Here is a 26,573-nt window from a genome sequence, read left to right on the forward strand (position 1 = left end):
TCAACATTTTAACTAACGTCTTGTGTGGCATTGGGAAGGGGGCCCTGGATTGTCATTGAACAGTTGAGACCACGAAGCCTGGCAAGTCCTCGCCTTAAATGATGCACACAGACCCAGTGGAGCCTGGTTCATCCTTCCTTGACATTCTCGCCCACAGTGCCCCCCTGGAACTCAGAAGGCCTGGTCTCCTCCAGAGTTCTTGGTCCACCTTCCTGGAGACAGGAGCCCTTTCAGGGGACATCAGATGTGCCACAAAGGCACAGGCTCTCTTTCTCATCTCGTCATGGTGGCTGTGGGAACAGACCTGGGAGCGGGGCTGCGTGGGTTTGAATCCAGGCTCACTACCTATTGAGATCATGCACAGTCACGGAGTCTGTTTCCTCGCTTAGGAAACGGGGATGTAATACCCGCCCCACAGGGCTGTTGCAAGAGCAAAGGCATTCATTCAAGTATAATGAGTTTAAAGCACGTTGAACAGTAGTGCCTGGCCAACTGGTGACACGAGTTTGCCGTGATGGCCCCTGACCTCTCCCCCCTGGTTCCTGAGGCCTTCCTGGTTCTTAGACCCTTTCTACAGTGCTCCTCCCCTATCCACATTTGGACCTGTTCACTGTCACCTCCTCCAAGAAGCCTGTTCTGACTACCTCATCTTAAGTGGCCAGCCCTTCCTCCACCTCTTCACCACTTTCATTTTTTTTCTCCCTTCCAGATCACCTCACTTCTCTTCTTGACCCTCAGGCTGTCCCCAGTCCTCCCTGCCCCGACGCTCCCAGACTGTCCCCACACCTTGCCCTCCCAGCACCCTCCCCGTCATCCCCACAGCACACACCAGGATGGCCTGTCCATCTCATGTTTTATTGTAAAAACATTAAAATAAATTACATTTGACATCCTTGCCACTATGTACATACAGTGTGTACGATTCCAGGACAGCCAGCGACACCCCCGCAAGGTGGGGTGAGGAAATAAAGATGAGCTCGGTAAAGCATTTCACAGAAGGACAGAGGCCGCTCCTCACCGCACCGCTGCTGGGTCAGCACGCCCCTTGGGTACAGGATGAGTGGGGGAGTGGACACACAAGCCCATCACCGTCTTCACATGTTGGCGGGAGGTGGGTGGGGTTCTGGCCCCATTTGGCCCCACAGTATTGGCGAGGGAGCTGAGAGGCAGACAGGGTGTCTGGGTCAAGAGTGGTCACTTGCCTCCTGCCCAGCATCAGCCGCCTGCGACCGATGCCCCTCCCCCACTCTGCTCACCTGCTGAGCAGGGCCCCCTCCCCGACTCTGGGTGGGAACTCTTGACATCATGACCCTGGCTGAGGTCCCCCGAGAAAGGCCAACGAAGCTGGGGGTGGAGGGTGAACACGGAATATCCCAATCCCTGGGACTCAACTCTGACACCTTTTCTCCCCTCTGGCTCTGAAGCCAACAGATGCCAGGTACACAAAACAGCAGTTTATGCAAAAAATAACAAAACATGCAGGACAGAGTGGGTGGCCCTAGGGTGCGCACTGTGGAGAACACAAGAACTCAGAACTCAGGCACACCCAGTTCCGCCAGTCCCTCACCAGAAACAAGCTGTGTACAGTTTCACATTATCTTTTGCTCCCCTGCCACAAATCCTTTCCTTTCTCTTTCTCTCTCTCTCTCTCTCTCTCTCTCTCTCTCTCTCTCTCTCACACACACACACACACACACACACACCCAACAGTAGCTGGAGGGAGCTCAATTCACATACTTGGCCATTCCCGGCTGTGAGCCAAGAGCAACCTGGGGAGCAGGGAGGTCCCTGTTCTGGACGCAGGGAATGAGGCCATCGGGGCGGGGAGGGTGGGGGCAGAAGGCGCCCAAGCTGTGCGCACTCCTGTGGCTCCCTGGCTTCCAGCTCCAGGAGCCCCAGCCTCAGTGGCCACGGCCTGTTACGCTCTTCCCCCCACCACTCCCAGGGGGCAGAAAGCCTTCGTCTCCCATCACTTGGCCAAAGGGTGTCTGAGACTCGGCACTGGCTCTGGGCTGTCCCAGTAAATCAAGGACGACTAGGACCCTGGGCCCCAGTCAGGACTTGCTCTGGGTCCTCTGTATCAGAAGTGTTTCAGCCCGCCAGCCCGCTGTCTCCTCTCTCCCTCCCCTTAGGCAGCCCCTTCCCTACTGAGGTTTGGGTAGGGGCCTGACAGGCAGGCAGACAGGTGGGACTAGGGATGGGGAAACGCGGGCCCCCAGGCAGGGCCCTGCCACTACTGAGGAGCTCAGGGCCGGCCCCGCACGCCACAGCTCCCAGGTCTCTCACTGCCCTCCCTCTCTCTGGGAAGTGCCTCTCTCAGTGCTGGCCACACAGAAGGAGCTCATTAATACTGGTGAGCTCAAATGGCTGAGCCCCCGCCTAAGAGAACCGTGTGACATTCTCAACCGAATGACTGGGTGAAGACCCACGCAGGTGCAGGTCTTCTCAGGGTCTGTCCTGCCAGTCCACACATGTCTTTGAACCACCAAAAATCCACCAACCGTGCTCAGGACAGATGCCTCCCATGGCCAGGGTGCCTGTTCAGCTGGAGAACAGAGGCCCTGTCCTGGGCGCATGCCATGTTTGATCGGAGAGGATGCAAGGTGAGGAAGGCCCCTGGTGCCCCCTCCCAGTTCCAGGGCCGCCCCCCCCAAGGGCCAGGGGTCCCAGCCATCGTAGGCTGCCCCAGGATGAGGGGAACAGAAGCCATCGAAGGCGGGGTGGGGAGCGGCCTCGCCTCATGTGCCTTTGGAGCCATCTGCTTTATTGTACTCATTCATAAGCTGCTCGTAAGGCACAGAGAGCTCCGACTCGGTGCTGGTGAAAGTGGACTCATCTGACGAGGGGAACTCGCCCAGGTTCAGGGGCACCTCGGCCTTGGGACCCTCCTGGGGCCTCTCTTCCCCGGCCAGGTTGTCCTCCAGCGAGGACTTGGACGTCTCCTCATCTGAGAGGCCGGTCTCCTCATTCACGAAGGTGATGCTGGCATTCTGGAAGATGAGTGGGTGATAGTCCTGTGCGTCCCACGGCTCACCCTCCTCGCTGATGCGGTCCAGCTGGTTAATGAACACCTCGGAGGTGGGGGTGCCATCCTCAGGGGGCCCTGCCCCGGCCTCCTCACTGGGGGTCCGTGACACGTGGCCTTTGCTTCTTAGTGTCTGAGTCACCTCTTCCAAGGTGGGCACCCGGTTCTTGGAGTAGACCACCAGGGGGGCCAGGGAGGTGGGGAGGGCTGGCAGCCCAACCCCCTGAGGCCCCAGCCCTGGGACCCTCTCCCCACCCCCACCTGTCTTCATGGCCTTCTTCCCGATCTGCTTGATGAGGTCATTGTAGGTTTCCTCCTTTTTGGACAGGAAGCTGAAGATGTTGACATCCTTGGACCCTGCGCTCCCGGTCATCTGCAGGGTCTTTCTGGAGTGTGGCGAGCTCTCGAAGGACTCCTTCCGCCGCCGCCGCCGCTTCTTAATGGCCTTGTGGACCTCCACAAACATGCTCACCTTCCAGTTGACAAAGAGGGACAGCCAGGCCAGCCCCAGGTAGATCCACAGCTCCACGAAGTAGCGGTATAGGGCGTGGTAGTTGGCGCTTGGGTTCACACCTGAGGACAAGACGGGGAGCCCAGAGGGTCAGGAGGTGGTCAGCGGGGACCCGGAAACACACGAAGGCCAGAGCTGTGTTGTCTAAGAGTGGGCACAGTGCTAGGACGCAGAAGGGGACACACTGAGAAGGAAGGGAGGCCTGTTCTAGAACCCGGACTGCCCCACTGTGCTAAAGGGCCTTGGCCCAGTCACTGATGTGCCTATGGCAGTCCCCAACCTGCCTGAGCCTCAGTTTCCTCCTCTGTGAAAGGTCAGGAGAGTGACTCCCTGGGGTGAGGGAGGTTCAAGGGGAGGGGCTTTGGGAAGGCCAGTAATGGAGCCAACACACAGGTCAGGAAATAGTTCACGAATGTTTGCGTCTCAAGCGTTCACCTCCACCTGGCTGCTCTGTGCGCTTTGTTGGTGTTTATGTTACAGTTCAGTTAAAACCAGGATGGAAGCTAAGTGAGAGGGTGGCCAGCACCCTCCTGGGTGGGGATGAACTCACTGGTTCAATATGAACAAAACCGGCGGTTGGGCCAAGCGTCTGTGAGCACTGGTCCAGCAGGAAATTTTCTGGGCAGCCTCGATTTTCCTTCAGTGGGGTCTGGCCTGCCTCCTGACTTCCTGTTTCTGACCTCCTCAAACTGGCTCTTCCTGCGGCCGGAGGGCTCTGCCCACTTCACATATCCCTCCTCTGAGGCAAGGCTCCCGACGCCTGCTCCAGGGAGCCCTCCCGGGCCACCCCACACAGCAACGATTGCTCTCCTACACTCCAGGATTAGCTGAGATTTCTTGTTTAACTTTACACCTCCAGGCATGTTCATCTGTCTTATGTATCCTGTCCCCTCTGCCTCCCAACTGGGAGCAACTTGGAAAAGGGACTGGAGGAAGGGGCTTCCTTCAGAGGGGGCTCCCTCAGGGCAAGGACTCCCTCATTAGAGCCGAGACTCCCCGAATGCAAGGGCCGTTGTGTCTCCCCCTGAAGACAGGAGGTGCCGTTTGAGGGGCGCTGTCAATCTTGCTCAGGGGTCATGGTCACAAGCAAGGTATGATGACAACCAGGACTCACACTAATGTAGCCGGGCCCAGCCCATAGCACTCATTTGATTTCCACTATCCTGTCGGGTGGGTGCAATTTCTTTTTTATGAAACTGATTTGTCAGGTGAGGAAACTGAGGCTGAGGTTAGGTGTCTTGCTGGAGCTGGGAAAGTGTGATTAAATACACTGCTGTACTCCACCAATACAAAGGCTTCTTAGCCGGCTCACGGTCCCTTAGACAATGGCAGGGTTGTGCCTCCGTCTAAATTTATCTCCCAAGACAGCAGGCCCAGATCTGCCAGGGTCAGTGGAGTGTTTAGGGCTCTTTCCTGTTCCTCCCACCCACTCAGTGGCCCCCCTCCCAGCATTCCAAGTCTCTGTGACAATGGGGCAGAAGGCTGGTTACCCGCCCCTGTCCCCTAGGAAGGGGGAAGGGGTGACCAGAGGCCCCTGGAGCAGAGGTCGAGGGCAAATGGGCAGGGCAGCAGGCACTGAGGGAACAAACAGCTGGGCAGTGTTGCCAAACGGGGTGTCCGAAGATTAAGAACCGAGATGCTGCGCAGGCCACAGGCACTAGTACAGGAGGGGCTGGGGCCGGACAGACAAAGCGGCCAAAGACTCTTGCGGCCCGCCTGGATCAGGCAGGGAGGAGTGGGAGGAAGGCCCGGCCGAGGGGCAGGCAGCTGGGGAGAAAGCCTCTCTTGTCTTGAAGCCGCCTGTGGCAAGAGCAGAGTGAAGTTTCGGGCCTCGGAGCCAAGCCTCCAGGGCAGCTCCCTCAGCTCCTGTGAATGAGGGAAGGCAGGCAGCTCTGTGATGGGGAGGGGCCCCTGGCACAGACCCTGCAGGGGGAAGGCCCTACCACCAGCCCCTAGTGCTCAGGAGAGAGGGGAGAACAGTGGGAGAGGAAGAGGTGAGACACTAAACATGGAAAGAAAAGGAGGGAAAAGCCACGTCCTGAGGAAGGGGACTAGAGAGAAGTCTTCTGCAGTCACTCTGTGCCTTAGTTTCTTCTTGTACCTGGCAGGGTTGATCAAGGACTCACTGGGTAGGGTAAGTGCCCAGGACACTGAACGCCTGAGGGACCCCAGAGAAGGTCAGCTGAATTGAGAGTGGAGAAGCAGAGAAAGAGCAGGTAGAGAGGGGCAGGACTCACCGGCCACGAAGTCGCCAAAGCCGATGGTGGAGATGGTGATGAAGGAGTAGTAGAGGCCCTCGATGTAGTCCCACTCCTCAGTCACCATGAACACGAAGGGAGGGATCACCAGATGGACCAGGACACCCCACACGATGAAGATGGCCGTGCATGTGATCTGCGCCTTCCGCTGAGGGGGTGGCGGGGAGACCAAGTCAGACAATGGTGGAGATGGGGGAAACCCGGAGGGCTGGGGAGGTGGTCAGAGGGCTCTGAAACTGCCCTCTTGCCGTCTGTCCTACCACCTCTGTCCAATTCTTGAATCCTTCCCACCCTCCTGTCACCTGCCAGGGTCCCCCCACCTCTGCCCAGCAGCTAGGGGTGGGGACATACCAGGCTCACGCCTCTCTTGGTGAGGAACTGGCCCAGCCTCTTGGCGCGTCCTCCGAAGAACTTGCCCAAGGCACTGATCCATGTCAGGCAGAGCGGCACCCCGAAGAGGCCATAGAAGACACAGAAGAGGCGCCCAGCGGGGGTCTTAGGGGCCACATTGCCATAGCCTGAGGAAGAAGAGAAGTGAGGTCGAAAACAGGGCCATAGTGGGGACCTAGACTCAGAGTGCCCTGACTCCATCACACACACACACACACACACACACACACACACACACACCCCAGCTTGAGGGAGGCCCATCCTCTAAGATTACTTGCTGTTGATCTAATATCAGTACTTAGGAAATGAAATTTCCGAGCCAGCCCTGATGGCCTAGCAGTTAAAGTTCGGCACGCTCACCACCTTGGCGGCCCGGGCTCATTTCCCGGTTGCGGAACTACACCACCCCGATAGACAACCATGCACTGGAGCTTTGGGGAGGGGAAAAAAAAAAAAAAGGAGGAAGATTGGTAACAGATGTTAGCTCAGGGCAACTCTTTCCCTGCAAAGAAAAAAAATGAAATTTCCCTTGATCACACTATGCTCATGATCCTTTGTAGCAATTATGATGGTATGGGCTATGTCTCCTCCATCAGACTGGAGCTCCCTGAAGGTGGATAAGCCTCCAACATTAGCAAGTTGTCCACTAGCCCATATGGCACCAGTGTGCAAATGAGAAACAGATACTCTCTCTGGGTAGACAGCCCGGAGGCGCTGTGGTAGATGGTCTCCAGAAACGGCCATTCTCAATCCCTTCCCTTCTTATGCAAGCACACTGCTGCTCACGTCAAGCTGGAGTCTGAGTCCCCTCCTCTGAAGCTGGGCTTTGGTGACTTGCCTGACCATAGAACACAGCACAAGTGATGCTGGGTGGGCCAGGTAGAAGCCTTGCTCCTTCTCCCCTTGATCTTTTGAAATGTTCACTTTGGGGATTTTCCCTCTTGTAACCCAGCTGCCATACTGTGAGATGCCCAAGCCACTGGGTTTTCATCCCCAGCTGAGCCCCCAGCCAACAGCCTGCAGCAACTATCAAACATATGATTGGAGGTCTACCAGCTGGGCTTTCAGATGACTCCAGCCCCAGCCACCATGACTGCCACTGCACAGGAGACCTCAAGCAAGAACCAACCAGCTGAACGCAGTCAACCACAGAATGACAAAAGATAATAAGCTGTGTTTTAAGCCACTAACGTCTGGGGTTGCTGGTTGTGCAGCCATAGATAACTAGAATAGACACCCAGCTTGGTGAGCAAACACAGGCTGGATCTGTGCAGTGAACAACCTGTTCAACCTCCTGCATGGGTCTGGCTCTTGGGCCGTGTCGTTTCTGCTCCAAGAGCCCAGGTCAGGACTTCTGAAAGACATTATCCCAGGTATGGCCAGTCACCAAGCATTTACTAAATCCACAGGAAAATGTCAAAAGAACAGATTGCAACTGGCTTGATTTTGAACCCCCATGAAGCTGTGTGACCAGAGCTGGACTCCTGTAAGGTTTCGGGGGCTAGGGCATGGCAGTGGGTATCCTGACGGTCTCAGAGGACTCACCGATGGTGGTGATGACCGTGGCTGCAAAAATCATTGCATTGGGCCAGTTCCAGTTGTTGAAGGTCTGGTTTCCTGTGATGGCCACACCCTGTCCTGCAGCATCAGATACCACCTAAAAAGAGAGAGACAATGAAGCGGGGAGAGGAGGCTGGACTTACAGATGCTTTCTCAGTGACAACACTCTATTAAACTCTTTATAAGCATTCTCACTTAATCATCACAATAACAAGGTGGTAGTTATTGTCTCCATTTTATAGATGATGAAACATTTTATAGAGGATCAGGGAGCTTAAGGGATTTGCTCAAGGTCCCACAGCTGATAAGAATAGGAAACCAGGCAATTGGTTCACCCTCTCACTGAGCCAGAATCACTAGGAGAGCTTGTGTAAAATACAGACTGCTGGGCCCCCTCCCCAGAGTTTCTCATTTAGTAGGTCCAGGAAAGGGTCCAAGAATTTGCATTTCTAACCAGTTCCCTGGTGATACTGATGCTATTGGTCCAGGGACCACACTTTGAGAACCACTACACTAGATTATTCTGCCTCTCAAAGAGGGCAGATGTGATGCAGACACAGAGGAGGATCCCTCTGCCGCACTCAGCCCTCCATGAGCAGTGTTCCACTGCTCAGAGTTGGCCCAGAAGGGACCCCCATACATCCTTCACTGCCCCTGTCAGGATACCTGCAAAGGTCAGCTCAGTGCCCTCTTGGATCTGTCCTCCGAGGGTACACCAATCAGCTGGCCTCCTTCCCCCATGCCTGGGCCTCTGTCCTCTCTCTCTACAGGACCCCCTTCCCTCCCTTCTTTGATGCCCTTCTTCTCTCTGCCCTGGGCTGAGCAACTTCAAGATCTGGACCAGGACAGATCATCAGAAGGTGATGTGTATATTTCAGGGTGACTCAAAATCGTGCTATCAGTCCCCACAGAGCTTCCAGCCACCGTGGGCAGCAGGTTAGAGGCCACCTGAGGAAGTCCACTGGGAGACCCCAGGACAGACCTTATCTAGTCCAGGAACACTGCCAAACCTGTTTCCGCCTGACCAGACCCTGCCTCTATCCCATCCTTCAGTCCTGCCATCATTCACTGTGCCATCAATGGCAGGGCCAGGACCCCAGATGAAGGCTCACAAGGAGGGGCCAGGGGCTACTGTAAATCTGAGGTTCCAGTTCTGCCCCCAAGGAGGGCCCCAGGATGGGCCATCCAGCCAGGAGACCAGGAACACAGCCAAATTCCCTACGAAAATGGAGCCTAGGACCGAGGGAAGAGAGAGGAGGGATGGATGGAAGCAGGACGGAGAAAGAAAAACCACAGTTCTAACCCACCCGCGGTGTGACTGAAGTTTGGTGGGAAAACAGAGAAAGGGTGGGTTATCCTGAAGGAATGTGCAGTTTGCAGCAGCACCAGAGGGCCGTGTAAACGGATCTGCAAACTCTATAAAGAATTTTCCATGATGACATGCTCATCTGACAGGCCATCAAACCACACCACTCGCTGCCCTGCTTCCTCACAGCATTTCCAGAGCATCTCTCTGCAGGCCGCGCAGCAGCCCAGGGGGAAGGAAGGACAGCTGCCTTCAACCCTGCCCTCAGGGAGCCACTGTCTAGCTGGCCAGGCCACATACAGATGAGAGCACCAGGACATTTAGACACGACTAGGCTAACAGGAGCACTAAAACAAACATGAGGGTCCATCAAAAGGTTGTCTAAAAAACCAAATCTATGTTCAAAGCAAGAGAATGAGGAAGTCTTAACACCCTGTGTGTTAATGGTAAAGAGATGGCAGAGCCACTGAGCTCCCCTTTCTCAGCCTTTGTTATCTCAGATATCCGTTGTACAGTGGAAAGGGCGGCGCAGCCCAAGACAGATGAAACGAGCAATACGAGAACACCTCTAAGTGAGAACGGCACCACTGACCAGAGAAAGATGCGACTGGAGAGCCACTTCTGGTCATCCCCATGGAATCTCGGGGGGACAGGAAAGATGTCAGAAGAGAAGTTGTCCCTATTCTCATACAAATGGAAAGCGTGGATTCTAGAAACCAAAACCTGAACTCTTGCAGACTTCTAAACGGGGACAGCAGAAAGTCTGGCACATTCAGAAGAGGAGGTGATGGGCACCATAAGCTAGCACAGGTTCACCAAGAACAAGTCACGCTCAGCTGAGTGCATCTCCCTCTCCCAAGGGGCTGCAAAGCCTTGAAGTTTGGTGGAATGCAGTCCATCCAGATTTCAGCAAGGCAGCTGAACAGATGGGCTTAAACATATTCATGTGGACAAGACAGGGAAAAGCAGGGTGAAGCTGGGATTAATTTGGGTCCATTTAAAAGCAGATCAACAACCCCAAGAACGAGTGATCATTATCAACCTGGCCTGAGCTCTCCACTGTCATGCCGAAGGCCTGGTCTCTTCAATATTTTAATCAACAACACAGTAAGGACATAGATGGCTGACCAGTCTAATCTGCCAGGGATGCAATATTGGGGACAAGGCTGGGCTGGGAAGATGGCTAACACACTGTAATGGCAGTTTGGGACTCAAAATCATCTGGACTGGGAAAATGGGCCCAAACTAACAAGAAATGACTGTCTTTTAAAAAAAATTTTCATGTCTTACACTTTGGGTTAGAAAAGATGAATATAGATTGAAGAGAAAAGTCCTTGGGTTTCACCTGACAACAAGCCAACAAATATGAAGGTGGCTCCCAAAAGAAAAGTAAATACTATCTGGGGCAGTGTCAATACCTTATCTATTCAAGGCTGGGAGGTAACAGCCCACTGTTTGCTGTGGGGTCAGGCCATACCTGGGGCACTCTGTTCTATTCTGGGTGTCAGACTTCACACGATATGTTAACCAGCAGGCCAAAGTCCAAGAGGGGATAGGTGTGGCTTTTTTGGATAATGAGCTACTTCAGAATGGACTGCTTTTGGCAGTAATCCATTCCCGATAATGAAAAGTGTTTCGATCAAGGGTGACCTCCGCACATTAGGGATGCTGAAGGTGTGACTGAAACAGGGGTTCTCCACTGGGGTGGTAGCACCCTCTGGAAGTGTCTGGAACTGCCGCCTGAGTGGGGAGCACTGTATGTGCCAAGCACTGTTCCAGGCACCAAGGACAGGCAGTGAAGGGACGAAATCCTTGTCCTCTCACACACCTATTCTAGGGGATGATGGAGGCGCTGCTGGCATTAAGTGGGCAGGGATCAGAAAGGCTAAATGCCCTGCAATTCACAGCAAAGCCCCACCCACTATGCCAACACTGCTCCCACTGCTCCCACTGGCTTGCCCAAGGCGATCTGTGATTTGGGAATCATTTAGTAAGTGGGAAGGAGACATCAAACCTAAAAGTGGGCAAAACAAGATAACCCACAAGGGCAGTGTGCCTCTTGAAGCAGAGAAGTTGGGCTTCTTGCCCTTCACCCCACCAATGGTGTGCCCATTGGGGCACAGCTGCAGCCTCAGCCTCTGGCCCTATGCACTTTCCCCATGACCTCCATCATCAATCCATGGTCACCCAGAGAGGGGCAGGCAAAGGGGGCATCCTGAAGGGTCCCAACCCCCTCGCCACCCCAAGGGCTAGAAGCACCACTAACCCTTACAACATTCCAGTGGCAGGAGCTGTGCCTACTGATCAGGTCAGGAAACTGAGGCTGAGAGAGGTTAAGCGGCAGAACTGGGCCAGGTTCTAGCTGGGGTGCAAGTCAATATGGTCCCTATCCCCCTCCCTTCACTGCTTGACCTGCCCCTGGGTGGTCTCCAGCATCCCTTGTTGTTGCTTCCTCTCTGACCAGGGGGCCCAAGCAGCTGGCCTGGGAATCAGCTTGGCTCCATCCCAAGGCTGGGGAGAGCAGCAGGGTTTCAGTGCTGTAGGATGTCAGACACCCCTTGCTGGGGCTTTCCTATTACCTAACTGGCTCTCCCTGCGATTCTGCCAGGCATCACTTGACAGGTGAGGAAAGCTAGACTTGGGGAGCACAGGTCCAGATGTGAACTTGGGGTCCATGCTCCCTGTTCCCCTCATGTACAGCTGTGGCTCTGGTGGGAACACCTCACTGGTTATGGTCAGGGTCACACAGGCCAAGGCGGAGGTGTCCCAGAACAGAGGAGCTGACCCAGGACTGAGGTCATCCCAGGGTTGGGGGAGGGGCGTTGGGGAGCCAGGCCAACACCCCATTAGACAAGGCATCCTGTCCCCGGGGTTAGGGAAACAGCTTTCTCGGGAGGAGGCGGCCCCTGTTCACTCACAAGATTCTTTAACTTGGCTCCCAAGTTCACCCAAGGCACTATTTTCATTTTCCACATAACCCTGGATAGTGACAGGAGAGGGGGGATCCTGTACACGGCTCCAGCCCGGCTCTTGTCTGGGGACTGAATGGAGCTCCCACCTCTGTCACGTCCTAAGAAAGTAGTTCTGATTTACTGAGGGCTCACCACGCAGAGAGAGATGTGCTAAGCGCTTCACATGCCCTGAGCTCATTTAACGAGGACACAATCCTGCTGGGAAGATGCCATAATTTTTTCCATTTTGCAAAGGAGGATTTACAGCTTAGAGAGGTTAAGTAAGTAACTTAGGGTCTGATTGCTAAAAGCGATGAAGCCAGGAGGAGAACCCGGCCCTTCTGGGTCCTAGCCGCTGTCATACCCCCCTCCCCGCAAAGGCCACAGGGAGGAGGCAGTGCAAACTTCCACCCCTTCACACCAGCTGAAAAAACAGTGCCCTAGAACCAGTCCGTCCACTCTGACCGAGCTCAGCATTTCCAGCTAGGCCTCCAGGAGGCGAGATTCATGCCCTGGCCTTGGCTTCAGGCAACCATTGCCCTGACCCCACCCTCCCGGGCTCTACTGTCCACAAAATCCGGGTTCGCGGATAGCTCCTCACCCCCGGGGATCCGGGGTTTCCCAGGCAGAGGCGGCTGCCAGGCCTCCTCTTCCTGGAGAGATTCATCCTGACAAGTGGGCGGTTCCAGGCGGGCACAGCCAGGGCTTGGGACATGAAGCCCACCTTCTGATACAGGCAGGTGGGGCTGAGGTGGGCCCTGCCCTCCATCAGGCTGGGTGGGGGAAATGGAAGGCAGGGGGCAGCCTGTCCAGGGATGGCAGCTACTCCCTGGGCTCCGTCCAGCTCCCGCAGCATGGACGGACCACAGAGCTCCTTCCTGCTATGCAGGATGAGCCTTAAGGACCCTCCTTGATGCTGGCCTCCACCACACCCAGCCTGTCTGTGGTACCCGAGCCAAATGTCCTTTACCATCCCTGGCTGCATTCATCCTGAATTCATTCCATCAAAGCTTACCTGGTTCCTCTGGCGTGGAAGGTGAAACAGGCTAATTGTCCTAGGTGCACGGTGCTGGGCAGGATAGAAAGAACCTGTCATCCCTCTTATCTAGCCCTCTAGCCACCTTAGGAGGTGGGCGGGGAATGGCTTATTAATCCTTATTTCATAGAGTATAACAGTTGATATTTGACTAGTAGCTGACGTTTGAGCACTTATATGACAGGCACCAATCAAAGCACTTTAAATCACTTAGCTCCACTGAATCTTTACACCTCTATAACATAGGTACTATTAACCCCATTTACAGGTGAGGAAAATGAGGCACAGGAGCTAATTAAGTAACTTGCCCAAGGTCACCCAGCTAGTCAGGGGTGGGGCTGCGGTGTGAACCCAGCAGCCTGGCTCTTAATCTCTGTGCTACCTACAGCCGGAGAAGAGGGGATGCAGGGCGGGTTTCTTAGCCACATGGAATGAAGCCAGGCCTCAGGAACACAGCTTCCCAGGAAACTGCAAGGGAAATTTCTGCAGGAACGCAGAGACTCCCCCTGAAGGTCCGCTCTGAGAGGGCAGGGACTTTCATCTGTATCCCCAGAGCCCAGAGCACTGCCTGGCACACAGCAGGTGCACAACAAATACTGTTAAAAGCAAATGAACGTGAATGAATGAGGATACACTCTCTGGCTTCTACTAACTCATCCTCTAATGTCCTTCCCTCAACACCTTCCCAGCAGCATTCTGCAGGAGGGTTTTAACTAAATTCATCAGTAACAAGGTGGAAGGCCTTGATCCAGCAAGAGGGTGGGAGGCGGAGTCAGATCCCACCAAGAGGAGGGGTTGGCGGGGTCAGGGGATCAATGCCCGGCTGCCTAAACCACCAGCATTCAACTGGCATGTGGAGGGTGGTAGTCACCAGACCGCGAGAACAGAGAGGGCAAGGGGCTGAAGGTGCTGGGGGCGGGGTGAGGGAGGCAGACGAAAGCCCCCTCATCCAGACAGCAGAGTGAGTGGCAGTGCGGGTGGGAGAGTCCCTGGGGTGACTGGAGGGACTGTCCTTCCTGAAGAAACGGGAGGCCTGGCCCCTCCGGAAACTCTCCCAGGGGACAGTGGATGCGCAGAGAGCAGGAAAAGGAATATACAAGTCAACACTGGTGGAAACATTTACTACCACAAGCCTGGCACTTTCCTCACTGAATCCTTACAAGCCCCTCTGGGCTCAGGCTGAGCTCTTCATCTAGGGAGAGGCAGGGCTCTCTGGAGCGCAGCCCCGACCCCTCTCCCACGCGGAGGCTCAAGGAAATGTGACACTGACCTGGGTCTGAATCTAGGGGGGCTCTCTCAATTGCTAGCACCAAGTCTCTGGGTGAATAACTTAGCTCATCAGCCTCAGTTTCTCCAAGTGCCAACACTAACACCTATCTGAACACATGAAAAGTGCCTAGACCTCCATAAGCAATGAATCAACGTATTTGCAATCGGTGTTATGACTGGCACGTGTGTCAGGAAACCAGCCGCTGTGGGGACTTGAGAACCCCGGGGGAAGACCACTTACCCCCAAAGCTGAATCAAAGGGCAAGGGGTTTACCTCCCTGCCCTGTCCCCAAGCTTCCTCACACCTGCCACCTCGCCCCAATCTCCCTGTCTGAATAGTGAAAACGATCTTCTCAGTCTGATCAATGTGCTTCCTCGGTGACTTCTCCAATGTCCTCAGGGACCAGAAAAATTCACAGGGGGCACAGGAGAACTGAGGCTCAGCAGGGGTCCCCGGGCCACCGGACAGCTGGAGCGGGGGACTTGGGAGGCAGGGTGTGTGCGCTAAAGGTCTCCTCGAAGGCAGCAGAGGGCAGGGGAAACAGAGGCACACCCCAGATATCCCGCCCCCATCCCTCAGACGGCCCATCTCTCCTGATCTCTGCCACCCAGCCACCCTGGCCAGTTTCCCACACAGCCAAGCAAGGTAGGCAGCCTGCAGAGGACAGTGCCACATACTGGTCCCCCTCCTGCCCTGTCAGGTGGAGCTCAGGCCGGGGCCGTGGCGGCTTCTCTGAACTCTGGGCCCCACTCCCGCCCGGCTGCCCCCAGCTTCACAACACAGCCAATGCCCACTCCCCAGTCTCTGTGTTGGGCTCTCCCTGTGTGTCCATGTCTGTCCACATGTCCACCTAGTCTCTAACAAAGAACTCCCTCAGGGCAGGGGGCCGAGGGTGGGGTCAAGGTCCCAGGGGGTCGGGGCACTTCTGAACAGGACAGACAGAAACGGAGATGAGGAAACCCGTCATGGGCACTTTTCAGGCAAAGAAATGCAGTTTGGGCTTGTTTAGAACAATGGTTTTTAAATTCTTTAATATCACGAACTTATGAACAGATAAAAGGTGGTGGGGGTAGGACCCCAGGTCCTACGCATTGGGACCCCCCCAACTCCCTGCCTCAGTGAGAGAAGGGGGAGTAGGGTGGGACGGGGCTGGTGTATATAGATTGTCTGTCTAGCTGCTCAGCTAGTCCTCCCCCTGATCGTCCTTTTGGGGACTGCTGGCAGATCAAAAGTACCTTGGAGATAAGGTGAGCCCTGTTAACTCCCTTAGTCCCAAGACAAATTAGAGAATTGAAGGTTCTATTAGCCAAGTCCTCAATTATCCTCATCCGTCTCACTCTCCATCTTTCAGACTGACTCAACTTCTCAAACTTCCCTTAAGGCGAATTGGGGGTGGGGGAGGGGTGTTGGGAGTGTTTTCAGACAAGGAAACCGAGGATCAGGGACCTTAGATACTACACAGCCACAGACACAGTGGCTCTTAGTCCAGGCTGCCCAATGGATCCACCTGGAAGTTTACACAAACACTACGTCTGGGTCCCACGCACACGTCTCCTGTCTGTGTGGTTGACCCGGGCCTGGGCGACTGGCAAGCCCCCCAGGTGATTCGGACGCGTAGCGGCTCCCTGCCTTAGTGGAGCGGGAGGGGTGTGGGCGCTGGGCTCAGGCCTCCTATCTCCCTGACCCAGGAGGGAGGACGTGAGGGCAGGCAGAAGGAATCCTCGGTATTCTCCCCACCCTCTTGCCTCAGCCCAGGTGACCAGGGTGCGGCTTGGGGGCAGGCGCGGTTTATGAGCAGGGTATTGGCAAGGGCCCAGCGGTGACACCCTGATACCTGTGCCAGCTACAGGCCCAGCTTGCCCGGGCCCTGTCTCTCCAGGACGCTGTGGGGCAGGTGCAGGGACCTGAGGGGACAGAGCCACACCAAGTCTCAGTTAAGACCAGACCTGGGTGGTTGCAAAATGAACTTTAACTTCTTTTTTATCTGCATTCCAGAGTTGCGCCAATACCTACATGGAACATTTATAATGTTTTTGGAAGACAGACGGAACGTCAAGTTGTTGGAGACGTGGTTGGTGTGCTAGGATGTCAACAGAGGGTCTGAAGACCCGGGTTCAGCTCAGCTCTGCCTGTCACATGTTGAGGTTCTCCAGGGACCCCTGACCTCTGCCCACTTCCTTCTCTGTAAAATGAGGAGGTGGGCCTATGACCACCAGGGTCCCCCTGCCTGGGCAGGCGATGCCTCTCTACAGTTCACATGTTCTCTGGCCAGAACCAGGTCTTCTGGGCCCAGCATCTTCCAAGCCCCCAATCCACACAGCACATTTGAGAAAATATGTTTTTGTTCTCAGGACTCAGCTTACTGGCCACCAGCTCCAGCTCTTCCCAAGCCCCCAGCAAGCCAGGCTGACCCTGTTGGGAGCTGGCCCTACTCCTCGATCACACCTCCTTCCTTGCTTCCCCAGATCCCACTGCAGGATGGAGAAGGCGCCTCACTGCACACTCTCCTCCTTGGTCCTTGAAGTAATGTGCCTAGGGCTGGCCCGAGCTGCCTGCCCCCAGGCCAGGGAGGAAGCAGCCAGCCACAGCATGATGTCACCACCCCAGCGCCCCCCCCCCCCCGCCCCCGCCACCCCTGTGTCTCGGGTGGGGCTATGTACAAAATGCCATCCGCCAGTGTCAGTCACGCCTACAGTAAACCCAGGCAATCGTACTGGGCAAGGGGAATGTGATACAGCACGCCCACCCTCACTGCACTCTAGCAGTCACTATACTACTGCTTCTTCACCTGGACTGCACGTAAGACACCACCTGGGGGAGCTTGGGAAAATACTCATGCCTGGTCCTACCCCCAGAGATTCAGACAGAAATGGTTTGGGCCATGGATAGGGAACTAGAATGCTTGGAAGCTGCCTCAGGTGCCTCTAATGTTATATAGAGCTAATTTCAGAACCACTGCCCTAGACCCAAACCATCCTTGTTAGGGGAAAGGTCCGAGTCTGCCCCGCCCCTGGAATCAACAGGCATGCCAGGAGGTCTGACGGTCCTCCCTTTGGGCTTCCCCTCGTGTGCCCTCCACAGCCATCTCTCAGCAGCCTCGACAGAGCCCAGATGCACTGCTGGGTCTCACGCTCAAGGCGGGGAAGCCCGTGCCAGAGGTAAGCACGTTTTCAGCAGTAACCTCCGGGTTTCCGACTTTCTCAGGCTCGGGAGCCCTGTCCTCCCTCAGGAGGGACAATGAAAACAAGGCAGGTGACCCTGTGTCTCCATTGTTCTCAGCTGGGATGGCCCCTCCCGTGAGAGCCGAGTCCAGGGCAGAGCTCTGCAGGGACTGGCTGACCTGGGAGGGCTGCAGGCTTGGCTAAGCAAACAGCGAAGGGCCGGCGGGGTCTGAGCTCAGGATGGGATGTCAGCAGGCGTTCTCAGCCACCTGGAAGGCTGAGCTGATGAGTGAGACTGGAAATCCCTGTTCGTGCAGACACACAGGATCTCTCCGGCCCAGTTCCAGGCCCAAAGCAATGCTGCCTGAGAGCTGGCCCCGGGGAATAGGACAGAACTCCCTCCCATCCAAACACACACACCAGATGACCCTCTGGAGCCATGTTCTCAAAATCCACCCCCTGCCTCATCTTCTGAAGGACTCAGGGCAGGTGGGATGTCCGGTGAGGTTTAAATGACAAGAGGGACAATCCTTCATCCACCTGTAGCTTCCCTACCCCCCAGTCCTGTGCTGGTATCTCTTTCCTACCTGGGACGTTGGCCTGGGGCCTGGATCAGCCTCCAGAATCCAGATCCTGGGAGTGTCTGACATCTTTCTGCTTTGACTGATGCCAAGAGATGTCTCCCAACTAGTGGGTCAAAGACTTGAGGACAGGAAATTGTTCAGCCAGGACCCCTCAAACATGCCAAGCAGGCAGAACAGCCTCTCTCCTTCCCCACAGGGGTGGGAGTCACTAAGGACAGAGAGGTCCCTGCATAAGATTTGGCTTCTGGCTTGTTGTCCTTTCCAGGCAAACCTCTCTGGGCCCCATTCAACTCCTCTGTAACAAGGCTAAGGAGAGCACTGAGTCGGCATCTCCCTCCTCCCTGCCAGAACCCCACATTCATCAGGTACCTCTCATACCTAGCGCTCCTCTGTTCCTAATCTCATTTGAGACTCATGACCCTGTAGGGAAGACAGGCAAAATGGATATTGCTATTCCCATTTTGTAGCTGAGGAAACCAATCAGAGAGGGCATGTGACATGGTAGAAGTCACACAGCAAGCTGATGACAAAGCACAGAGAAGAACCAGCCAGAAGGCCCCTGAGTCTCAGCTGAGGGCCCTTCCACCAAAAAGCCAGACCATCCAACCCCATCCTAGGATGGGACTAAGAAATGCCAACCAAATTGGAGCAGGGAAGGTGACAGGAGACAGGTAGATACAGGTGACAGGTGACACAGAACTATAAAAGGGTTGTGCAGTCACACCCACCAATCTAATCTTGATATTTAAGATGAGTGTGTGCTTATGTTCCCCGCCCCCAGCCCCTGGAGATGCCTTAGGGTTAGCCCAACTTCACAGTGGGGTGGAAGGAGCAAACACGGAAGTCACCAGCCACTCAAAGTTTCTAAAAACAGCCCTTAAAGAGGGCACAAAGGAGGTCACGGGGACTGCTGAGTCCATCTCCCCATCCCGGGCCAATGACCTGAAGGAAATCTGGTGCATCATCAGCTCAGCCACCCTGCCCCCTTCTCCGGAGCCCAGGTCTGTGCGTTAGCCTGGACGACACACGGTGGGATGGCTACTCCACTTCAAAATCACAAACATCAAGTTTGGGACCCTCCACAAGCACCATGGGGGCAGAGGGGGAAAGGCCCAGCCTTGGAGCAGACACACCTGGGTCCAAATCCTGGTCACCTGGGGCATGGCCTTTCACCTTTCCATACCTGGAAAGTGGGGGTACCAAGGCTTCATCAGGTTGCGGTGCAGATTATGTGAAATGATGCATGGCTCGGTGCTTGGCATACAGGGTGTGCTCCCGTAACGGGCTCTGGGCAGAAGAGTGAACATGGGAAGAACGAGGGGGCTGGGGAGGCAACTTCCATTCTGAGGGTTTGTGCCTGCTGCCTGGGGCCTCCATTGCTGAGGAGATAGCTGAGCTATCCGTTGACAGCAATGCCCTCCTTCCTGGCTACCACCGTCTGGAAGATCAGGGTATGGGACAGTACTCATCGCCACATGACAGTCTGCAGGGGATCTGTTATCTGGCCTACTGTTTATCTCCCCCAGATAGACTCTGAGCTCTGCAGGCAGAGACTTCATCTCCCCTGTTCCCAGAGCAGAACCTGGCACTCGTGCAGAGTCAGTATTTGCCAGATGCATGACTGAGTCTCCAAGATGCATGCCTTTCATAATCACTCCTCCCAGGGCACAGGGGGGTGCCAGTGTTGTAGCTAAAGCGGGTTCTGGCTCCACTAGATGAGATGGGCAGCCCTGGCAGGTGTGGGCAGCCCAGGTTGATGGTGCCTTTTCCCTACCTCACCGCCCCCTACCCCCTGCAACCCGTGTGCAGGGCGAAAGCCCGCACAGGTCTTAGCCCAGTGAGTCAGCTGCCCTGCAGACTTTGGAACCACGAGGACTCCAGAGGAAGGAGGCGGGCGGGTGGGAGGGGGGAGGGCCCAGGAGGGATGTCACGGTTGAGGGCCGCAGGTCTTTCCATGCACGCCCTTGCTTATTGCTCCCCCAGCAGTGGGACGGTCGACGCCCTGTTCCACGAAGCTCTCTGAGCCCTGGTGGCTGCCAGCTCTGTTCCTTGCGGCAGATCTGAGGCCAAGACTCTCCCCCACTGACACCCCCAGACTCCTAGCTCCATGGGACAAAACCCCAGCCCTGCCACATTCATCCCTCCAGGTTACACCCACACCCTTAAGGAGAATTTCAGCCATCCCCCCACCTCTTGCCCTGCAGAGTGCCCCAGACCACCAGCAAACTCTCCCCACTCCCAGGGGAGAAAGCAGCCTCCCCACCTGCTTCCTCTTCTCCCCACTCCCTTCACCTGTTGCTGGCAGCTCCTCCAGGTAATAAGTAACTGCCCATCCTTGAAGGCTGGGGTTCTGATGATAAGAGATTATTAAGCCTAGCCACTTGCTATAATTTGTTTAAGATGACCAGATGGTTGAACTAACTGTAAACATCTTCACTAATTAAAATAAGAAAGCCCAAAGGGGTACTGGGCAGTGGGATGAATCCTGCACTAACCAGGGTCGGCAGCCGAGTTTCTCTGCTCCCATGAGGCAACCTCCCTCCCCGTTTATTACCGACCACCCCTTCCCACCCAGACCTGGCCCTGCAGCCTCCACGCGTGACCCCACCCCCATCCCTCTCCAGGAAGCCCCCTGCGGGATCCTCCTGAGGGCCAACCACCTGCCACAAAATTCTTCCTTACTGTCTGACTCTAACCTAAATCCCCCCCGGCTGCTGGCCAAGCCCATTTCCTTTGGTTCAGGCTCCAGCTGGAGATGGACAACAGCTGGCCTGCATCTTCTCTGGAATAAATTGTACAAGAACGACCGGCAAACTGGCACAGGCATTTGGGGATGGATGGTGCTCTTTGCAGGGTGGGGGAGCCCTCTGCCTCGACAGCCCCCAGATCCCAGATCAGAAGACTGAGTCACAATCAGAGATGAGGGCCAAGTCTACAAGGCTCGACCACCTCAGAATCACTGCTTTGCTCTGAAGTGCAGACTCCCTCAGCCCCAAGTGTCAGACACAGATCTCACACCACACCAGTGGCACCAGGGGCTCGGGCCCGCCAAGGCCCCCATTTGGGGGTCACAGGGATGGCATACAAACAGGATCCCCAAAGAGTGTAGGAAAGGAGCGGGTACCTGACATCTGCAACTGGTGCACCCCTCCCCAGCCACATGCCATCCCTGCCACTGCTACTCAGGTATGTCACAAAAGTAGAGGGGCAGCCCAGGCATAGCCACCTCTGCCTTTTCCACCCTGCAGGGAGGTTCTCCCACCCACCTCCCATCCCAGCCGACTGGTGTGTGGATGTGACCAGGGTGAAGAAACACAGAGCTGTGTTGTGCTGAAGGTATGGAAAAGTACAGCTGGCCCTCCCAGCACAGAGGCTAGGCTGAGGTGAGGGGCAGTGTGGGGCTTGGAAAAACCTCCCGCCCCAACCTGGGGCACAGGACCAGAAACAGGCTGGGCGACAGGAAATGGAAATTCTCCTGATGGCACAGGAGGAGAATCTTGACTCTGAGACAGCGGTGTTGCGAAATGCAGGAGGCAGAAAGAAGACCATGCCTTTGACACACACACACTCTCTCTCCTTCTCAAGGGCTGTGATTTTAAGCAAGAGCATTTTCAAAGCCTGCTTAACCCCCGAACGCCCACCCAGGCTCTGGGGGCCCTCAATCTGCCCAGGAGAACGGAGGAACACGATGCACAAGCCTGCATGGCGTTGTCTCCTCAGTTCTCAGGGTTATGGGTCCAAAGGCTCGATGGACATGAATGTGAAGAGCATGAAGCAGGTGCACAGGCAAAACTAGAGATGCTCCTGACCTACAAACTCTAGTTTCTAGCACCTGGTGTTGCTGGGGGTAGGCTTCCTCTCAGCTCTCCTCGTGCACTGAGTGTGGCCAGGGGAGGCTCAAAGACAGGAAAGTAAATGCCACCAGATTTCCAAGTCACCCAAGGGTCAGGCAGGGGAGTGAGACCTGCTCCTCAAGTGGCTGCATCCTGTCCCCCTGTGGGAAATGTTTCCCACCAACACACTGAGCGGCAGCTGGAGTGGCCACTTCTCAGGCTTGTCCAGGGAGGTCCAATCACCCTCAAGTCTGCTGAAGATGGCCATCTGACCAGGGCTGCTAAGGGCTAAGCCAGTGACCTTGCAGTGGGTTTCCAGGACAGAGCCTGCCTTCTCCCCATGTGTCACCTTCCAGGGAGAGTCAGGGGACAAAGGGGCAAGAGGGGACAAGGGTTCCCTCCATCCTCACTCCCGCACAGGGACCCTGGACCATTTCTTTCTTTGGAGGGGCAAAACACAGCTGTGCCTGCCTGCTCCAAATGCCACATCTCACCGGGTACCAGACCACAACCCACCAAACCCAATTTAACCCAAGGAAAGATGGGACCAGAGTCATGGGCACCTTTTCCTTGTACTATGCAGCTCAAAGTTGGGTTGACTGACTCATTAGGTGTTTGCTGAGTGGCAGCCATATGCCCTGACACTGTGGGCAAAACAAGAAGGTACAAGACACAGGCTGTGCCCAGGAGGACATCACAGTCTAACAAGAGTCAGGCGGGCAGATGGGGGTTACATGACAGTGGAAGACAGCACAAGAAAGCAGTGGGCAAACCAACGGCGAGGCCAGGACAGTCCCTTTCAAGTCCAAGCAATGGGGCATGAAGCAGGACAAGAAACCCAAACATAGATGGGGGGACTGGAGCTCAAAATACATGAATGAACTAGATCACAGCAGACTCCCAGTCAGATGCTTCCTGCTCTGAAAACTGTTCACCCCTCCTCGCTCCCCTAGCCTCGGGTCTTCCACCTTCCCTGGCCCAGGACCCCCATCACGTGTCCTAGGAGCAACCTGGAAAACTCCTGCAAGTTTCGTCAGTCACCCCCTTTTTCCATTCTTTCTAGATTTGTAGTGGGATGATATGTTCATAGTTCTCATCCCAGAGGGGAGATGTACCCATGTGGCCAGCAGACTGACCCGACCAGTGACCCTGAACCTTAAGGAACAGGCTTTCCTTAGAACTGGGGATGCATTTCCAAGGACTGGGGACGTGTTGATGCTTCACTGCAGACTGGTGGGCTGGGGGCTGGGGTTGGAGCAGGCAATTAGAAGGAACCTGGAGACTCTGAGCGACAAGTTGGAGATCCATGAAAAATGACTCTTTCTACAGCCTGGTCCCACCTCAAAGGGAGCCAAAGCTGAGTGATGACACTGGGTTTGGGACACCTGGAGTCACCCTCCCGCCAAATACACACTCATCTGAGTCTGATGGGACTGAGAGGGTAAGACAATCCACAGGCCTCTGTAAGACTCGCGCTTTCTTCAGATCAGACCAGTAGGTGTTCTCACCTCAGAAGAGCCTGCAAGTTTCCTGGCTGGTGGAACAGGAAAACCCCTTCCTGCGGGTTCTTGGTGCATCATCCTCCCCACTCCCAAGCTGCTGAGCCAGCTCTCCCCTTTCCCACCTTGAGCAGGAATGGAATTTGACTAGGCACTGAGAGAAGCAGGCATGCCAATCAAAACCTCAACAGATTCCTATCAACACTCCCCAGAGTCCAATAGAACTGTGCTGTTGGAATGTTCTCTATCTCAGCAGTCCCACGTGGCTACTGATCCCTTGAAATGTGGCCAGTGTGACTGAGGAACTAAACTTTAATTTTATTAATTTTAATTTAAAACGAAACAGCCACAATAATTAGGACTATCATGTTAAAATAAAATTAATTAGCAACGTGTGGGTGGTGATGACTATACAGATGCAGAGTCAAACACAACAGCACATGCTACCCAAATGCTCCCCTAGGCAGGGTCTGCCTTTCCCTGGACCCTGGGGTTCACCCAAGCCTTGGGCCGTGGTCTGCAGCACACTCTGACTCTGAATTGCACGCGTGGTCCTGGGCTGTCCCAAACCCTGCCTGTGCTTGTGTTGTCGATCTGACAGGCAGGACAACATCTTCTTGGGCTCCTGTAGGACCTGGAAGAGGTGGATGCAAGCAGAGGCCAAGACAATACTTGTCCTTGGGCCTCTGGAGGACGCCTTCCCTCACAGGGGACACTGACCCCAACACTGGGTACAACCACTGGGGCTCCCCTGGCTCTGTCAGGCCTCTCCTAGGGAACCACACTCTTCTCGGGGGACGGTCGGCTCCTGTGTCCAATCTCAAACTTCTTGGTCTGCAGACCAAAGGCCCACCTAGTTTCCCCAGATTTTGAGAGCCTTCCCCTCAAATTGTTCAACAGCACTACTGCCCAGAAGTCAGCGCTCCAGCAGCTAACACACTGTTTAGCAATTACAGAAGTGATACCAGTTTTCAGAGTATGGTCTGTAAAAACCATGTTTATCTATGCTTTGTGTCCCTTGTATATTAAAAATGGCCAGTGTAGAAGTGGCTGATGATATATGCTTACATCTTACCATTTAAGAAAATTCAATTTCTTTTTTTTTTTTTTTTTGAGGAAGATTAGCCCTGAGCTAACATCTGCTGCCAATCCTCCTCTTTTTGGTGAGGAAGATTGGCCCTGAGCTAACATCCGTGCTCATCTTCCCCTACTTTATATGTGGGACACCACCACAGCATGGCTAGATAAGCAGTGCGTAGGTCGCGCCTGGGATCTGAAGTGGTGAAACCTGGGCTGCCAAAGTATGCAAACTTAACTGCCATGCCGCTAGGCCAGCCCCTCGATTTCATTTTTTTAAAAGCAATACAACAGCATTTCAGAAAACTGGGGAGGCAGAGAAAGAAAAAGACATTAACCATCCTGCCTCCCACTCAGAACCGCCTGCCTTTCGTTTTTACGTGGAGTTTCTATGACTCAATGCTAACAGAAAATGCACGTTAATTTGAGTCTCTCTGCTTCCCCTAGTCCTGTTTTTGTGTCACTTGGAGTCTGGCTCAGGGCTCAGACCCACTTTGAGAAACACCAAATTGAAGCACCAGGAAACCATGCCACCCCCAGGGCCAGGGCAGCTCGTGCACCAGGTGTCCCCGTTGCAGTCTGTCTGAGGGTCTCCCACTCTACCGGCCAGAGCCCACCAAGTCAATCAACAGGCCAGGATTAAACCGCGTGTGCAGAGCAGCAGGGCAGAGGTGTGGAGGAGCATGTACACAGATGGGAAATGCCTCAGGAAGGAGAACTTTTAACATATGTACACAACGACCCCAACACAGCACAAGTAGAGACTAGGGGTTGGACCACATGCAGCTCTCAGCCCCGGGGCATTCTGAAAAGAGAAGGTGTGCCAAAACCAAGGTCTGTGAAATCTGAATCCCCAGTAGGCTTGGTGGAACCTTCTAGAACATGACCCAGAAGTACCCTCTGACTCCCAAGTTGCCCTACCCCGGCCCTGGGGAACCTGCCCTGGGTCTAGGCAGATGCACACCCAGGGAGATGTTGACGTACTTCTCCAGGTAACCTATCGACCTGTCCTAATAGGGAACAGAGTGTCCCCAGTGAGGAGGGCACTGCGCACCCAAGAGGCAGAGGCCTGGGGGCAGTCCCAGAGGGCTTGCTGGGTGGGGGCAGAATCTGTCCAGGCAGGGCCCCCACTGGGAGGGCTAGGAACAGGAGGTTTCCAGATTGGAGGTGGGCCCATTGAAAGGCAAAGGACCTGGCTCTGGGTTTGGGGGCTGGGGGGAGAGAGGTCAAAGGAGAGAGACACATAACTTCATGGCTCAGGAGGTTCATTAATAATTACCCTCTCACAGAGCGCTAGGTCAGGAATCCAACGTGGCACAGGTTGAAGGCCTTGTGGGGAGGGGGGAGGAGTGCAGACAAGGCAGAAGCCCCAGTGCAATGTGCTCTGATGGGGGCGGAGGGGCGGGGCGTGGCCCAGAGCAATGGGGCTCAAAGAAAGGCAACCCGCAGGCCCAGGGTCAGTGGGGCCTTCCCCGGCAGCCCAGCCTGCAGCAACTTCTCTGCCTTGGAGCCCCCTAGGCCTCTACAACATGCCACACCCCTACTTAATAATCCTTCATAGATGTTGCATGGCCCCACCCCAACCTCAAAGGCAGGGATATGTCTAATGCTTACAATACCCACAACCCTTAAACCAGCCCTAGGCATTCAGCTGGCACTCAGTTAGTGTCTAATTGGCCTTGGTGAGCAAGTCCTTGGCTCAGAGAAGGGCAGTGATATAGCTTGGTCACACAGCAAGTCAGCTGAACCAGGCCCAGGACCCAGCTCTGTCTTCTAGTCCCCAACTCACTGGGCCACTCAAGTAGATCTCAGGGCTGTGGCTAAAGTTTGGAGGATGCGGGAGGTGGGATGCTGAAAAGCTGATAAAAGTGAGGACACCCTCCCTTTTCCTGCTCCCCGGGGGGATGCTGACAAGACACTACTGCATCAGCCTGCTCCACTGAGCCCACTCAGCATTTATCCCTCGGCGAGAGGCAGCCCTTCCACCCGCGGCTCCAGAGGGGGCCGGGATGCTGAGAAGGGAAGGGCACCCTGCCAAAGCTAACACTGTCAGGATGCATTCCACGACCCGGGAGGCGAGAGTTTTATTTGAACAGGAGCTATGGGGAAGGC

The 26,573-nt window shown here is 55.0% G+C and overlaps 1 protein-coding gene across 2 annotated transcripts in view; it reads right to left on the reverse strand.

Moving 5' to 3' along the window:
* Positions 1 to 836: 836 nt before the first annotated feature.
* KCNK5 (potassium two pore domain channel subfamily K member 5) overlaps positions 837 to 26,573 on the reverse strand; it is a 39,581-nt gene continuing 13,844 nt past the window's right edge. Inside the window, exons 1-5 of one of the 2 annotated variants that reach the window (XM_070586022.1) lie at positions 13,017 to 13,122; positions 7,730 to 7,841; positions 6,146 to 6,312; positions 5,774 to 5,942; positions 837 to 3,598 (exon numbers count right to left, since the gene is read on the reverse strand). In XM_070586022.1, the coding sequence (XP_070442123.1) occupies positions 2,739 to 3,598; positions 5,774 to 5,942; positions 6,146 to 6,312; positions 7,730 to 7,841; positions 13,017 to 13,097 (1,389 nt within the window). In that variant the 5' untranslated portion in view covers positions 13,098 to 13,122 and the 3' untranslated portion in view covers positions 837 to 2,738. Of the gene's footprint in view, positions 3,599 to 5,773; positions 5,943 to 6,145; positions 6,313 to 7,729; positions 7,842 to 13,016; positions 13,123 to 26,573 lie in introns of those variants that run through there. The other variant, XM_008518020.2, reaches the window with a different exon arrangement.

The sequence above is a fragment of the Equus przewalskii genome, chromosome 19, assembly GCF_037783145.1.
Source record: "Equus przewalskii isolate Varuska chromosome 19, EquPr2, whole genome shotgun sequence".
NCBI classification, from domain to species: domain Eukaryota; kingdom Metazoa; phylum Chordata; class Mammalia; order Perissodactyla; family Equidae; genus Equus; species Equus przewalskii.